This window comes from Dipodomys ordii, unplaced genomic scaffold (genome assembly GCF_000151885.1).
Source record: "Dipodomys ordii isolate 6190 unplaced genomic scaffold, Dord_2.0 Scaffold56, whole genome shotgun sequence".
Classification (NCBI taxonomy): Eukaryota; Metazoa; Chordata; class Mammalia; order Rodentia; family Heteromyidae; genus Dipodomys; species Dipodomys ordii.
Genome location: NW_012267272.1, coordinates 8,932,070 through 8,946,471, shown reverse-complemented (window position 1 = coordinate 8,946,471; position 14,402 = coordinate 8,932,070). Strand labels below are relative to the sequence as shown.

Genomic DNA, 14,402 nt, shown 5'->3' with positions numbered 1-14,402 from the left:
CTCCTCCTCCTCCTCCTCCTCCTCCTCCTCCGCCTCCGCCTCTTCCTCCACCCTGCCTTAAATTTCTCAGGTGACCCTGACCTGTCCAGGCTTTCTTAGAAAAAAGTGACTTTGTGTCCCAAAGTCCAGGGGAGAGCTTGCTAATCTCCTCAAAGGATTCCTTCGCTGTGACTGGCCTAGAGGAAGCGGGCAGATCCCCTCCCTGGGTGGAGAAATACTTGTAGTTGCCAGGGCTACCGCCCCTCTCCTCCTGGAGGCAGGACTTGAGGCCTGTCTCTTTAAATCTCAGGTAATTTGGGAGGAAGGAGGGAGTGTCCACGCAGCTCCTGCTCACTCCAACAGTTGCTCCCACAGAGGCAGACTAGCTGACAGACTTGCCGGGTGGTGGACCGGCTCTGCCAAGTGTAACAAACCAGGAGCCCTCAGCACGCCCGCCCCCTGGGCCACCAACAAGTTGTCTTCCAGGACCTCTCTGGAGAAGCAGGAGACGGGACCTCTACAGGGAGAGGGCAGGCCGGCTGTTGGAGCCACCCATGTGGCCCCAAGGCCTAGCCCAGTCGGGGTCTGGCCTCAGCCTCAGCCTCCCAAGGAGCCATCCTTTCACCCCATGGGGTGGTCGCTGCCCAAGGAGAAAGGGTTAATTCTCTGCCTATGGAACAAGCTCTGCAAATGGTCCCACAGACAAGAGTCCTGGACTCAGAGCCGAGATGAGCAGAATCTGCTGCAGCAGAAGAGGTAAGTCTGTTCCCCTCCCCAGCCCCAGGCCGGCTCTCCACCCACCTCCTCACCCACTCGCCTCTGGTCTTCACTCGGCACTCAGCTAGGCTGGATGGATGACTGGCTGGCATCCCCAGGCCTAGACCTAGCTCTTGGGTTCACTTTGTTTCCAGCTAGCTGCCCAGAATGCCAGGTGAGGGAGGAAGGGCTGCCTGGGCACAGGTGTCTGTGATCTGTAAGAAGCAGCTCAATTCCGCAGACCTCTTAAGAGGATCTCCAGGAGCTTTGCGGGAACCGTGGCATTGAAGCCCTCTACCCAAAAGGTGTCGGCAGGTCCGGCCAATGGCTTGCGTATCTCCAGTCTGTCTAAAATGGTGTCTGGCAGAAACACAGAGAGTCAAAGTGTGCCCGTGCGAGAATGAATGGGGGAATGATCGATGGATACAGCAGGGTGGGAACTTCAGACAGCAGTAACCATAAAATAATACTAAGTGCGGACACCGGAATCATTTTTGGACATTTATTTCAATCAGCCCTGGACCAAGGCCATGCTCTATTCCAGGCACTGGAATCTCTGGAGAGTCTTTCTCCAGAGACTGTGGGGTGGCCTGGCCTATTGTCCAAGATGCCCAAGGTCCTGGGGTCTGGGGCTCCCCTATGCTCACACTCAGGTTGGGCAATCTGAAGGGCTCTAGAATTGGAGCCCCGAGGAAGACGTCCTATTTTGTCCGACAGACCTCGACAACTTTCCTAAACTCACTTGATGTATCCCCCACCACTGACCAGGCCATGGTGTGGCCATGTGTGGAGTTGAAAGCAGCAGAAGAGAGGAAAAATCTGTGGGGTCTTGGGGTCCTCTGTGTGTGGTCTCCTCTATAAGACTTCCTCTGTCCTGTGGCAGGGGCCTGCCTTCCTTAGCCTGACCAGGGGCCTGCCTGGGGGTTTGTGTCTTCTTTTGCTTAAGCATTCTGGGCTGGCTGGGGAATGTGCCCCTTCTTTGAGCTGTGGCTTTCCTGTTGTCACCCCAGCCACCCACGGCTTCCCACTCCAGGTCTGGGAGAATGGGGGCTGGGACACATGTTTGGTTGATGACATCTTAGGGGTAACATAAAGGCACCGTTGTTAGAGGAGAGTTTATCACTGGTTCTACTCACCCTCTTCCCACTCTCAGGACCCTGGGGCTGGGGGTACCAGCTACAGAGTGCAGAAAAGCCCGCAGGTTTCATAGGGGTAGGTAAGGATCCTTGTGTGTGGTGAGGGAAGGACCAGGTAGAGGACTTGGGCTAAATCAAACAGCCTGGCTGAGAAGAGACTGCATCCGTCTTAAATGCTTCTACCTCTCCTTATGACCAACAGGTGGGCCGCCGCTATATCCCTGAGCTAGGAAGGCCTGATGTACCAGTTAGGAGAATAGCCCCCCCCCCCTGCATCCCCTGATCTTCTCAGCTGTTTCTACAGATTCTCATCCCTCTTCTTCCTAGACAGCAGGTGGCCACAGTCGTGGCTGCTCTTTGAGTGGGTACTTCCTGAAAGAGCTGAGATTGCTTGAGTCTACGAGGCTACACATAGCAACCTAGATAAAGGGAAGAGGTGTTGGTAACCAGATAAGCAGGGGATGGCCAGGGAAATACTGGTGATGTGGCCACGCGAAGGCTGGGTTGATGTGAGAAAAGAGCAACAATGGATCGAGGCCCTGACATTGTATGGTTATGATCACTCAAGTTGTTTCATGGAATCCTAACTGTCAGATGTGGAGGTAGGTCCAGAAGTGTGCCAAGGGGGAATGCAGAGGGGAGCTTCATGTTAGAGTCAGGTGGGATGCTGTGGAGTAGAGAGGGCTTGGGTGGGAAGGAAAGGGAAGACAAGGAACTCCGCGTTCCTCTCCTTGGGTTGTAGTCATTCATTCCCTCTGCCCTCTGCGATCCGTATAGGCTGAGCTCTCAAGTCTCTCCCATTTCTTCCAGATTACCTCTCCCTCTGATTTGTTTTCCCATTTCCTGATCTTCAGTATATTAAGCGTTTGATGAGATTCGTAGAGAATGAGTATGCTAATTTTTTACTCTCAAGGAGCTCGTGTTCTGATGAGTAAAATGTACTCATCTGAAGATGCAGATTCAGTCAACCTTGGAGAGAAAAAATTTTTAGAAAGAAATATGATGGTTTTGCTAACAGGCTCTGCGGTTAGGCTGTGATTTTGTCTGTCCTCAATGTGTATAAGTTTTTGTCTCCCTTCACCTAGCCCTTACAAGGTATTAGGTATTATAAGTCATCTAGAGCTGATTTAAAGTCGACAAGAGGGCCAGATGTGGTAGAATATGCCTGTAATCCCAGCACTTTAGAGGCTGAGGCAGGAGCACGAGGGGATTGAGTCTAGCCAACGTGGGTGAGGAGGAAGAACCTGTCTTTAAAAACCAAAATAAATAAACAAACGCAAAAGGGACATGCAAACGTGACCCCACTGTATGGCAGAGAACTGAGCATATCTAGATTTTTCTATCTGTGGGGATCGTGGCAGCAGTGTCCCTGAGGGACCCGATGACTGGACTCAGGTCAAAGGTAAGCTTGGTGAGAAGGTCACGAAAAGGGTATAAACCAGTCTGAAGGGAGTAGAGGAGGAAGCTGCTATATCTGATTTCGGCTGGTATGGGGTGTGCTAGGAGCTTCACGGAGACTGCCCAACCCCAGTCTGCACCCCTCCCATGCTGGCACTTTCTCTCCTAAGAAGGAACAGCAGTCAATCATGCTGGGAGTTTTCGCCTGACTCTGTACATACCTGTAGGAGTATGTGTGAACTGAAGTGCGTGTGTAAACTGAGCCCTGGTCCTCCTCTGGACACTGTGCACTTCTGTCTCAGCAAACATATATAGTCACACTTGCTTGCGTGCACATGTCTACTGACAGGCAGAAAGGAGTGGCTGTAATTTACAAAGCTCAACAACAAGTCTCTCAGCAGTCACTTTTCCCCAGAATTGGCTTCCGCATCCTACTGCCAGGCACCTTAGCTAAGAAGTAGCCCACAAGTGCCTAGTGTACGCCACCTGCCACACATGACTGCTCTTTCTCATCCGTGGTCATTGCTCAAGGCCTACCTCCTACCTCCCAAGGGGGGGGGGGGAATCAGAAGGAGCCATAAAACTAGAAGAACCACATAATTTAGTGGTAAGTGCCTAGGGCTATGTTCTTGGCGAGGCACTCTGCCTGTTAACCCTGTGTGTCCAGCAGTAACTTCACCGTGGGTGCCTCAGTTTCCTTTCCTGGAATAGGAAAGACTTTTTCAGTTGAAAACCAGTGGCATCCACATATGCTTTTACATTCCCTTCTGTGGCCTCTAAAACCCTCCTCCGACCATGATGAGCATGAAGCATAACAGGGACCAAGCAATGGTTAATGGTGCATGGGCTTGCTTGAACAAATCACGTCAGAGATCAGAAGTTGTTGTCTCCATCTGATACATGAACAGATGAGACTTCACTTATGGTGATTTTCTAGCCTTCAGTTCTTGATTTGGACCTTTCCCCAGGACTGTTTAGTTTCTACCTTTATTTTTCTCCCTAGCACTAAACCCAGAGCCTAACTTAAGCATCACACACACACACAAACACACACACACACAAACAGATTTCCACACATGTGAGAGTGGTATCAAGCAAGAGGCACAAAGGAGAGAAGTCAAGGACTCTTACTTGGTGGCTGTCAGAGGTGGCCCCGAGCAGCACAGCATCGCCTGATTTATTCAACCAAAACATGGGTTAGTTTTTGTGGCAAGGACCCCTTAGTTGGGTTTCTACTGGCCCAATACTGAGCTAGCTGTTCAGTTTTATAATTAATTGCCCAGTAAAACAAAGCATTCTTGAACCTCCAAATGCCTTTCATACTGTTATAATTTTAGATTTGCTCTATAATTTATTTTTGCTACTTAATCAGTGGGAGCTTAAATGGCTTCACCTTTTTGTTTCTTCTTTAGTTGAGTATTTAATGATCTGTTGGAAAACATTTTGCATGCATAGGGAATTTCTCATTCCGTGTGTATGTGTGTGTGTGTGCGTGCGCATGTGTGCATGTGTAGAACACTTTTCCTTTAATGTATCATAAATAGTTGGACCTCTAAATCAGGGTTTCTCCACTTTGGCATGATTGCATGTTGGACAGGATAACTCTTGGTGCTTATCCTGTGTGGGATGTTTAGCAGTGTCCTTTCTCTCTATGTACTAGGTGCCAGCTGCACACTCTGTCCCTCCATTGTGATCTAATCTCCCACAAATCGGCTGCTCTTGGAGAATCTATAAGAGTTTTGGTACTCTTTGCACTTCCTCAATGGAGTCTGAGAGTCCAGTGCTCTGGGGTCTGTCCTTACTGCCAACCTTGTGAGCTAGGTCTTTCTCTGCTGTCCCCTTCTGGCCCTGTGTTGTTATTGCCAATAATGGCTCCCTCAGATACCATCCAAAACATTCCATAAACCCCCACCCCATTTCTCTCCTTTTCTTTGGCTGGATTCAGGAGTTTGCAACCAAAGAAGGCCATTTCTCTCCAAACCCTGCTAGCTTGGGTTATAAGCTGTTTTTTCATCCAGGGTGTGATCTAACTATATTGTCAGATAAAATATAGAACATTTAGTTTAGTTTGAATTTCAAATGAACAATGGATAAACTGTTAGCATGTAGGTATGTCTTCAAGTATTACATACACACACACACACGTTATCTATCTATAATTCCAATTCCAATTTTACTGAGCAGCTTGACTTTTTACTTGTCAAATCTGGCAACCCTAAGGCCTCCCCAGGCCCACTAGGAGCCACTATCAGCCGAGACAAGAAAAGAGACACATCGAGGATGAGGCTAGTGGAAAACATATGCAAGCTTCAGAAACATGTAGACCAACAGAGAGCTTGCTGAGTATACTAACAGTGACACATAGTGTGGGGCGCTGGAATGAAGGGAAGACCGAAGGAGAGAATTGGAAACATTCTGGGGAGACTGTATGTGTGTGTGATATGTTTGTGTGTGTGTGTGTGTGGTGGGGGGGGGGGTAAACTCCCCCAGGCTAGTCCTAGCTCTAAAATATCTACATAAAAAAGCTTTAGGCAATTGGTTGGTAGGGATAGTGGCTCAAACAGTGCAGTAAACCTGTTCTTCTGTTGTGCTTGTATACACAGCACACTCTTTTCTGCTTGCATTGTGTGTTTGCAGAAAATTGACTTATAGGATGATAATAAAGAGAACAGTAGAGCCAAATCAACATTTAGCAGATCTACTGATAGACTCATTCTCTAGCAAGTGTTAGTAGGCATACATTGCATATGAAGCATCCCTCCCAATCCTGGTATAACTATAGTGAGACTGAAATCCTGGTGTGAGGAGTGATTGGGAGGAGCGGAATTCAAAAGCAGCAACAACAACAACAGGCACAAAAGGCATGCATATTCCTCCTTCTTCATTGAAGAATCCATTGGACTCTTTTTTTTATTGTAAAGATACTGTACGCAAGGGTTACAGTTACATGAGTAAGGAAATGCCTTCATTGCCCATTGAGCATTGTTACCCCCTCCTTTGTTTTTCCGATACTATCCCTTCTCTCCCCACCTCCCCAACTCCTCCAACCCCAAAGTTGTAAAGTTCGTTTTCAGCATAGTGTCTTGTATGCCTCATTGTTATATCCATTGGACTCTTGTAAGCTGTGATTAGAAAGATAGTCTTGACAGCATCGAGAAGGATGGACTAGGGGCAGATAGGGTACAGGGAAATCAATTAGGATATCTTGGGCTAGAGAAAGAGGATATGAATTAGTAAGCTTTAGCAGGAACAAAAAGAAAGAGACTAACTGGAGACAGAACCACAGATGTCAGATTCCTGTGGGCTGGGGATTGCCCTGGGGCCCATAGGGGAGAGTAAAGGCTAGGATGGGGAGAGATCAGAGTCCTCTTCCCATTTCTACCTCTGGCTTCAAAATAGTTTTCTGCCATTGCCAGCATTTCAGGATGTGGGTTTCTGTCAATGTTATTTTATATGACACCTAACTGGCTATCTCTGGATAGAAGGGTTTATTTCATTCACTTCCTTAGAAAGAGCAAATGGCTCCAGGCTGAGAGATTAAATTGAATAAAAAGGATTTATGTGTCTTAAGTTGGGGTAAATTCTGATTTAATAAGATACTTTTAGTTCATTGTAGGTGTAAGACTAGAGAGCTGACCTGGAAAGCCAAAGAAGATAATTTTGCTTAAAGCAAGTGAAAAGCAGATAATAAATAAGGAGAGATTCATAGCCACCAGCAAAACATAAAGCAACTGTGAATCTGAAATTGAGTAAGCCCATGAAGGCTTAAGGGAAAAAATGAGAACATTCAGATCCATGAGGAATCTAACGAATCCATTCTCCATATTGGATCCTCTCGTGTTCTGCATCTGTCATAATTGACATCTCCATCGCAGCTTCTTCACAGGTGCTAATAGAGGAAATAAAGTAGCACCTGAGGCCCCGAAGATAGCAGGTCTAGGAATGATAGAGAGGGGGTGCTTTCAAAGCTGTGATGCGTGCTATTTGCAAACAGATGGAAACTCCTGCGCTTGCCTTGAATTTCTTACATCAGATGTTTCGCATGCAGGAGGCCGCACTTCAATAACCGATAAGCTTGAATAATGTTTCTTTAACTCTAATACACAGAGTAATTGGTTGGGGCTTTTCTTGAACTACAGAATCAGATTTTGTAGGTCAAAGGGTTAACCTGAGAATTGCCATTCCTTATGAGTGCTAATGCTGATCACCAGGATGGGCACACACACACACACACACACACATACACACACACACCAACCACACACCAACCACACATGCCCCAAGTCTTCTTGTGGAAGTCAATTGAGATTATAACAGGACCACTCCAGAGATAAAGGCTAAATGATTCTGGAGTTGAAATCTTTCAGAGTGTCTGATATGCTCAGACACCATATACTCTGAGCATTCTGCTCTTGGCACTGAAAAAGAGGAAAACAGTCAAGATACCCTTCTACACAGACTATATGGGCCCATGGGTTGGTTGGGGAACAGTGGTGGGAAGAGTTCAGGTGAACCCTAAATACTCCCCCTTGCCGGGTCATGGGCTTTAGCATCCATTGCTGCTGAGGTTCATGGGTTTGAGCAAAGAAAGCCACTTGCTCAACTTGGCATGTTCGCTTCACTCCCTTTCTTATCTCATTCCTGGTAGGATCTGGGAGTCTCCTCTCCTTCTAGCAGCCAAAGAAAATGATGTCCAGACGCTGAGTAAGCTGCTCAAGTATCAGGGCTGTGACGTGCACCAGAGAGGTGAGAAGTGGTACCCCAGTCTGGATCTCTGGGTCAGCCTCTAACTTGGGCATTTGGAGGAGAGCCTGGCGTGTGGAGGCTGGATCATCCTTATGTCCCAGGTCACGTGCCTTTTGTTTTTCCTCTGTAAATGCCAGGAGCCATGGGGGAGACGGCTCTGCACATAGCTGCCCTATATGACAACCTGGATGCCGCCATGTTGCTGATGGAAGCTGCCCCAGAGTTGGTCTTTGAACCTATGACATCTGAGCTCTATGCAGGTGAGAGCCAGGATGGAGAGAAGAGCCAGCCTTTCTGTTGGCTATTTCTGCCAGTGTCTGTGGTTGTTCATGTGAAGGGCATCTGAGCATTCCTACTCTTCAGTCTTTCTCCAGACATCTCTCTTCATTCCTCATGAGTCCACTTTGAATGCCACTAGAATTGCATGGCATCTCTGAAATGCCAGTGACCTTGAGCAGGGGAAAAGAGATGAGCCTCATGAACACCCGTGGGCTCCCTCCCCACATCTCAGGCTACCCTAGGGACAGAGACCCTGGGTAATCCTGGGAGGGATCCCTATCAGGTCCTTGGGACTGACCTGTGACTCATGGCTCTCTCTGGGCCAGGTCAGACTGCACTGCACATCGCTGTCATGAACCAGAACGTGAACCTGGTGCGCGCCCTGCTTGCCCGAGGGGCCAGCGTCTCTGCCAGAGCTACAGGCTTTGCCTTCCACCTCAGCCCCCACAACCTCATCTACTATGGTGAGAGCCAGGGCCTCGCTGGCAGGAAGGGGAGGTGAAGAGCTGCAGAGAGCTGGGCAGGGGCAAAGGCAGGCTAGGCAAAAGAGAGCTGTGCCAGAAGAGAGCTCTGTCTGTTGGGACACTGGGAGGGGCAGCCCTTCTAGGACTTAAGGCCAGAGGCCCCTCCTCCTCAGGACCTCTGCACTGTCCCTTCCTCTGGCTCCTCTCAGCTGAGATAGGGGAAGGGGAGGAAGTCACCCAGGCAGAATGTCCTTCTTGTCCTGGGATCTGCCATCCCTGACCCAGCGGCCTCTGTGTTCCCAGGAGAGCACCCGCTGTCCTTTGCTGCCTGTGTGGGCAGTGAGGAGATCGTCCGGCTGCTCATTGAGCATGGAGCTGACATTCGGGCCCAGGACTCCCTGGGTAAGAGTGGGGATTAGGTGGGGTGTGGGATGCTGCAGGAGTGTATGGGGGAGGGGCACCGCTGACTTGGGCAAAGAGTAGGACTTTGGGCCTGAGGCCACAGTCTGCCTCTCTCTTCCCCCAGGAAACACAGTGCTTCACATCCTCATCCTGCAGCCCAACAAAACCTTTGCCTGCCAGATGTACAACCTGCTGCTGTCTTATGATGGAGGGGACCACCTGCAGTCCTTGGAGCTGGTGCCCAACCACCAGGGCCTCACCCCCTTCAAGCTGGCCGGAGTGGAGGGCAACACTGTGGTGAGAAGTTGCAGGAAGCAGAGGCAAACACTCCTCCTTGACACCTTGGTGCCATTCCCAGCCCAGATTGGGAGTTGTCTCTTCTCTTGTCCCTTGTCCCTGTTTCTTTCTTTGCCCAATGTATCTCACGGAAGTGTTGGCAGCTTACGCAGTCTACAGCCCGTGCTGAAGCTGTCTGCAATGCCCAGTGTAGAACTGTGGCCCTCTTGCTCCTCCCCTCTCTCCAGGCTCTAGAGAGAGTGATGGGGAGGGATAAACCTAGGCTCTTCTGCCCTTCCAAGAGGTGGCCATTAAGACTACCACCTTCTCTCCTTGGTCCTCCTGGACTGGGGCGTGGCGTGTACCTGTGACTCCTGACCATCCCACTTGCTGTCAGATGTTCCAGCACCTGATGCAGAAGCGGAAGCACATCCAGTGGACGTATGGGCCGCTGACCTCCACCCTCTATGACCTCACGGAGATCGACTCCTCAGGTGATGAGCAGTCCTTGTTGGAACTTATTGTCACCACCAAGAAGCGAGAGGTATGGAGACTTGGCAACAAAGGTGTGGGTAAGGGGTGCCGGGGTCTTGGAGCTGCCGTTCCTATTCTTCCACGCAGGCTCGTCAGATCCTGGACCAGACACCCGTGAAGGAGCTGGTGAGCTTCAAATGGAAGAGGTATGGGCGGCCCTACTTCTGCGTGCTGGGCGCCATCTACTTGGTGTACATCATCTGCTTCACCATGTGCTGCGTCTACCGCCCCCTCAAGCCCAGAACCACCAACCGAACCAACCCCCGGGACAACACCCTTCTACAGCAGAAGCTGCTTCAGGTAATACCCGAGGAGGAGCAGAGGGGGCAAAGCAAGACTCTGACACCCATTCTTATTCTAGGGTCAGAGACTGAGACTAGCCAGGCCTGACACGTTAGAAAGAATCTCTGACACAGCCAGTGGTCCCTGGTCCCAGAGCTGAAAGTGTAGAAGTACAGATGCCCTGCGTGTTTTAACCATACTTCCCCCCTCCCATCCCAGGAGGCCTATGTGACCCCCAAAGATGACCTCCGGCTGGTTGGGGAGCTGGTGACCATCATTGGGGCTGTGATCATCCTGCTGGTGGAGGTAAGGTGTGGACAGGATGCAGGATGAGTCCCTCAGCCCCAGGGATCCAGCCTGAGCTCTGGTCTGTAAGTGTCTTGTGTCTCCCTGAATTCGCTCCAGATTCCGGACATCTTCAGGTTGGGAGTCACTCGCTTCTTCGGACAGACCATTCTTGGGGGACCATTCCATGTCATCATGTGAGTCACTTATACTCCCATGCCTTCTTCCTTTGGGGTCATTTCCCTTTCTGGCTTCCCAGTCTCCAAAGAACTTCTAACGTGGGAGATCCTTCACCCCTAATGATGTGGGCTGTGTTCGGCGCGGGCAGGGGTTGAGTTTGAATGTATGGGGACTACCTACTGCCTCAGGATGAGCCCAGCCTCTCTTACCGCACACTTCCTGTCTTCCTCCAGTATCACCTATGCCTTCACGGTGCTGGTAACCATGGTGATGCGGCTCACCAACACGGATGGGGAGGTGGTGCCCATGTCCTTTGCCCTGGTGCTGGGCTGGTGCAATGTCATGTACTTTGCCCGAGGATTCCAAATGCTGGGGCCCTTCACCATCATGATCCAGAAGGTCAGTCACCCACACACCCCCAACCACCACATGCTTCCTAGAGAAGACTACGCGAACGCTCTCCAGAGGGCTGGATAGTAAATAGTGCAGGGTTCGTGAATCATATGGTCTTTGTTGCATGTTCTTTTTCTTCTTTTCTTCTCTTTCCCTCTCCCTACATGCTTCCCTCCTCTTTCTCCTTCCTTTTCCCTCCCTCCCTTTTTTTCTCCCTCCCTTCCTTCCTTGCTTCCTCCTTCCCCTTCCTTCCTTCTTTCCTTTCTTCTCATTCCCTCCATCCCTTTCCTTCCTTCTTGCCCTCCTTTGTTTCTTCTCTTTTCTTTTTAAACTACTCTTAGTTTAAGAACCACATCATGACAGGCCAGGCAGATTTGGCCTGTATGCCATACTCTACCCATCCCTGACCTGGGGTTAGACTACAAGCACTGGATGGGGCAACTGCTCCAAAAGTGTGACATCCTCTCTGCCTTCCCTTCCCTCTAGATGATTTTTGGAGACCTAATGCGATTCTGCTGGTTGATGGCTGTGGTGATCCTGGGCTTTGCTTCTGGTAAATCACCTATCCAAGGTGGGAGGGAAGGACTGGGGAACTCACAGAGAGTGGAATGACTCTGGCTACATAAGGAAAAGAGGTCAGCTCAGAGAAGGCTGTGCAGTTGAGGGTGGGATGTCACTTGGGGGTGACAGAAAATCAGGAATGTAGCTCTTGGGATCAGAAGGATGAGTCTCGCTAGGCTGAGATGGCAAGATGGGAGATACAGGGGACAACAATCTGGCTCTGGGCTAGTCATGATACGGTTGCCATGGCAACTCTCACCCCCTTGGGTGGAGCAGCCTTCTATATCATCTTCCAGACAGAAGACCCTGACGAGCTGGGCCATTTCTACGACTACCCCATGGCACTGTTCAGCACCTTCGAACTGTTCCTCACCATTATCGACGGCCCCGCCAACTATGACGTGGATCTGCCCTTCATGTACAGCATCACGTATGCGGCCTTCGCCATCATCGCCACCTTGCTCATGCTCAACCTTCTCATTGCCATGATGGGTGACACTCACTGGCGAGTGGCTCATGAGAGAGATGAGCTCTGGAGAGCCCAGGTGAGCCCCCTGGTGGCTGGGAGGGCTTAGTGCAAACATTGCCATTCCTACCCAGTAAATGTTTTATCTTGAACTTTACATTGTTTGGCTACTTCTTGTATAGTAAGTATGCAGAATAATGCCAAAGGTACATGAGATTTGGATTAACCACAGTACTGAGAAATACTGGACTCTCTGGAAAGAATCCCTCACACTTCTTTCAACAAGTAAAGCCTGCCTGTTCTAGAAGGATCAAAAAATAAAGCGAGGGGAGGCTAAAAATTCATTTGGTAAATCTTGCTCCCCAGTAAGAAAATACCAAGTTTTCTTGACTTCAGTCTGTGGAATTTGACCAAAAAAAATTGCGAGTGTTAAAAATATACCATAAAATCCTCCTCGAGGAGCAGCAGCATCTATAACCATTCAGAGCATCACGAGGTGCATAAAGACAATGCTATGAATCAAATCCCTTTTTTAAGAAGATACTTAGGGGGAAAAAAGGAGTTTATCTCAAAAAAAAGTAATTTCCACAAAATAAAAATGGAAATTCCATATCCTGGAAGGCATTTAACTGCGGTGTGTTAGAAATGGAGTGACACCCGGCTGCCTAAACAGGGAAATATTCTCTCCATGAAAACATACTGATATTAGATTTCCAAGTTGAATGCATTACACTTATAAATGGATTTTATGTAGGGTCAAAATAGTCTGAGGCCCATCCAGCTCATATCTCTGTCCATCTTAGAATGAAGTCGTCCCTTCTTCCAAAGGAAACTGTGGTGTCTCACCGGCCTCTGCCCGACTTTACAATGGTTCTCACATCACAGGGTGAATTGTGGGCCTTGTCAGTTTTGTCAGAGAATTCTCTCCTGGAGAATCCCACTGCCACCTTGGTTCAGAGGTGTCCCATCCCACCTCTGGGAAACAATGAGCTCCCTAGTTGCCATGCATTTACTAAACATATTCCCCTGCCCCTGGCTGCCCCTGCCCCAGCTGCATTCCTCAGTCTGGGCCTCTCTGACAACCTCCTCTTCTCTGTCACCTCTCCTGTCCCTGAATGTAGGTGGTGGCCACCACGGTGATGCTCGAGCGGAAGTTGCCTCGCTGCTTGTGGCCTCGCTCAGGGATCTGTGGGCGCGACTATGGGCTGGGGGACCGCTGGTTCCTACGGTGAGTGATGGTGCCGGGGTGGGTGTTCCCTAACCAAATACCATTCCATGGTGGTTCTTCCCTTAGATGACTTCCTGCTTCCTCCTATGGAGGTTGACAAAGTTACTGGGGTCCAAAGCCTATTGCCTGAGTTCCGCTCTTGGGGAAGGGCTTTCATTTGGAGCTTGGAGCCCTAAACATCCTCAGAGCTGGAGGACCACCACCTGCTGCTTTCTGAAAGCTGGCTATGGAAAAGGAGAAGGGCCAACATTAGTGTGGCTGGAGGAGAGGGAGCGAACGGAAGATCAGCGTTGGTCTTACAGACGTTCTTCAACTCTTCTCAAGTCTTCTTCTCGTGCTCCACAGGGTGGAAGACAGGCAGGATCTCAACCGGCAGCGGATTCTACGCTACGCCCAGGCCTTCCAGCCACAAGACGCCCTCTGCTCGGAGGACTTGGACAAAGACTCAGGGGAAAAACTGGAGCTGGGCCGTCCCTTTGGTCCCTACCTGTCCTTTCCCACACCCTCTGTGTCTCGGAGCACCTCCCGCAGCAGCACCAACTGGGAAAGGCTTCGGCAAGGCACCCTGCGCAGGGACTTGCGGGGCATCATCAACAGAGGCGTGGAAGATGGGGAAGGCTGGGAGTACCAGGTCTGAGAACAAAACCCATCCACACTCATCGACACTGGGTCCAAGTGGGAAAGTGGAGTCAAATGAACGTGAAGGGAGGCATGCTGGGACAAACTGTCCTGGGTCTCTACAACTCCTTCCACTTGGGAGCCAAGAGAAGGGGGAACGCTGTGGTCTTCTCCTCAACCCAAGAATCCCTTATTCTCTTGTGGAAGTCCCACTACTCATCTGAGCACTTTAAGGACAGGCTTGCCTTCTCCATCACCTGTTTCCACCCCCTGTGTGTCTTAAATGGGAGAGCAGTGGAGAGTTGAAGCACTGGGCATGTGGACAGGTGTCTGAGGGACAGACAGGCTAGGCTGAGCCTCATCACCTTCCAATAAAGTCATTTCCCTGCCCTGCCTCTCCCTCTCTTCGTTAGTGTCTT

At 49.9% G+C, this 14,402-nt stretch overlaps 1 protein-coding gene across 1 annotated transcript; it reads left to right on the top strand.

The window, feature by feature from the left end:
- Positions 1 to 311: 311 nt before the first annotated feature.
- On the top strand, positions 312 to 14,396 carry Trpv6 (transient receptor potential cation channel, subfamily V, member 6). Its single transcript, XM_013021681.1, has 15 exons — positions 312 to 735; positions 7,918 to 8,015; positions 8,153 to 8,275; positions 8,621 to 8,758; positions 9,062 to 9,160; positions 9,285 to 9,457; positions 9,834 to 9,980; positions 10,058 to 10,270; positions 10,472 to 10,558; positions 10,658 to 10,734; positions 10,951 to 11,116; positions 11,597 to 11,663; positions 11,948 to 12,216; positions 13,259 to 13,365; positions 13,711 to 14,396. The coding sequence occupies exons 1-15, from the start codon at positions 608 to 610 to the stop codon at positions 14,000 to 14,002; spliced, it is 2,184 nt and encodes a 727-aa protein (XP_012877135.1). The 5' UTR covers positions 312 to 607; the 3' UTR covers positions 14,003 to 14,396.
- Positions 14,397 to 14,402: the final 6 nt, after the last annotated feature.

Bases quoted from the DNA above. Each gene is read 5' to 3' on its own strand.
- Trpv6 (XM_013021681.1), top strand. From the start codon at position 608: ATGGGGTGGTCGCTGCCCAAGGAGAAAGGGTTAATTCTCTGCCTATGG. The intron at 736-7,917 runs GTAAGTCTGTTC...CATTCCTGGTAG, and splicing joins AATCTGCTGCAGCAGAAGAG to GATCTGGGAGTCTCCTCTCC. The intron at 10,559-10,657 runs GTAAGGTGTGGA...AATTCGCTCCAG, and splicing joins TGATCATCCTGCTGGTGGAG to ATTCCGGACATCTTCAGGTT.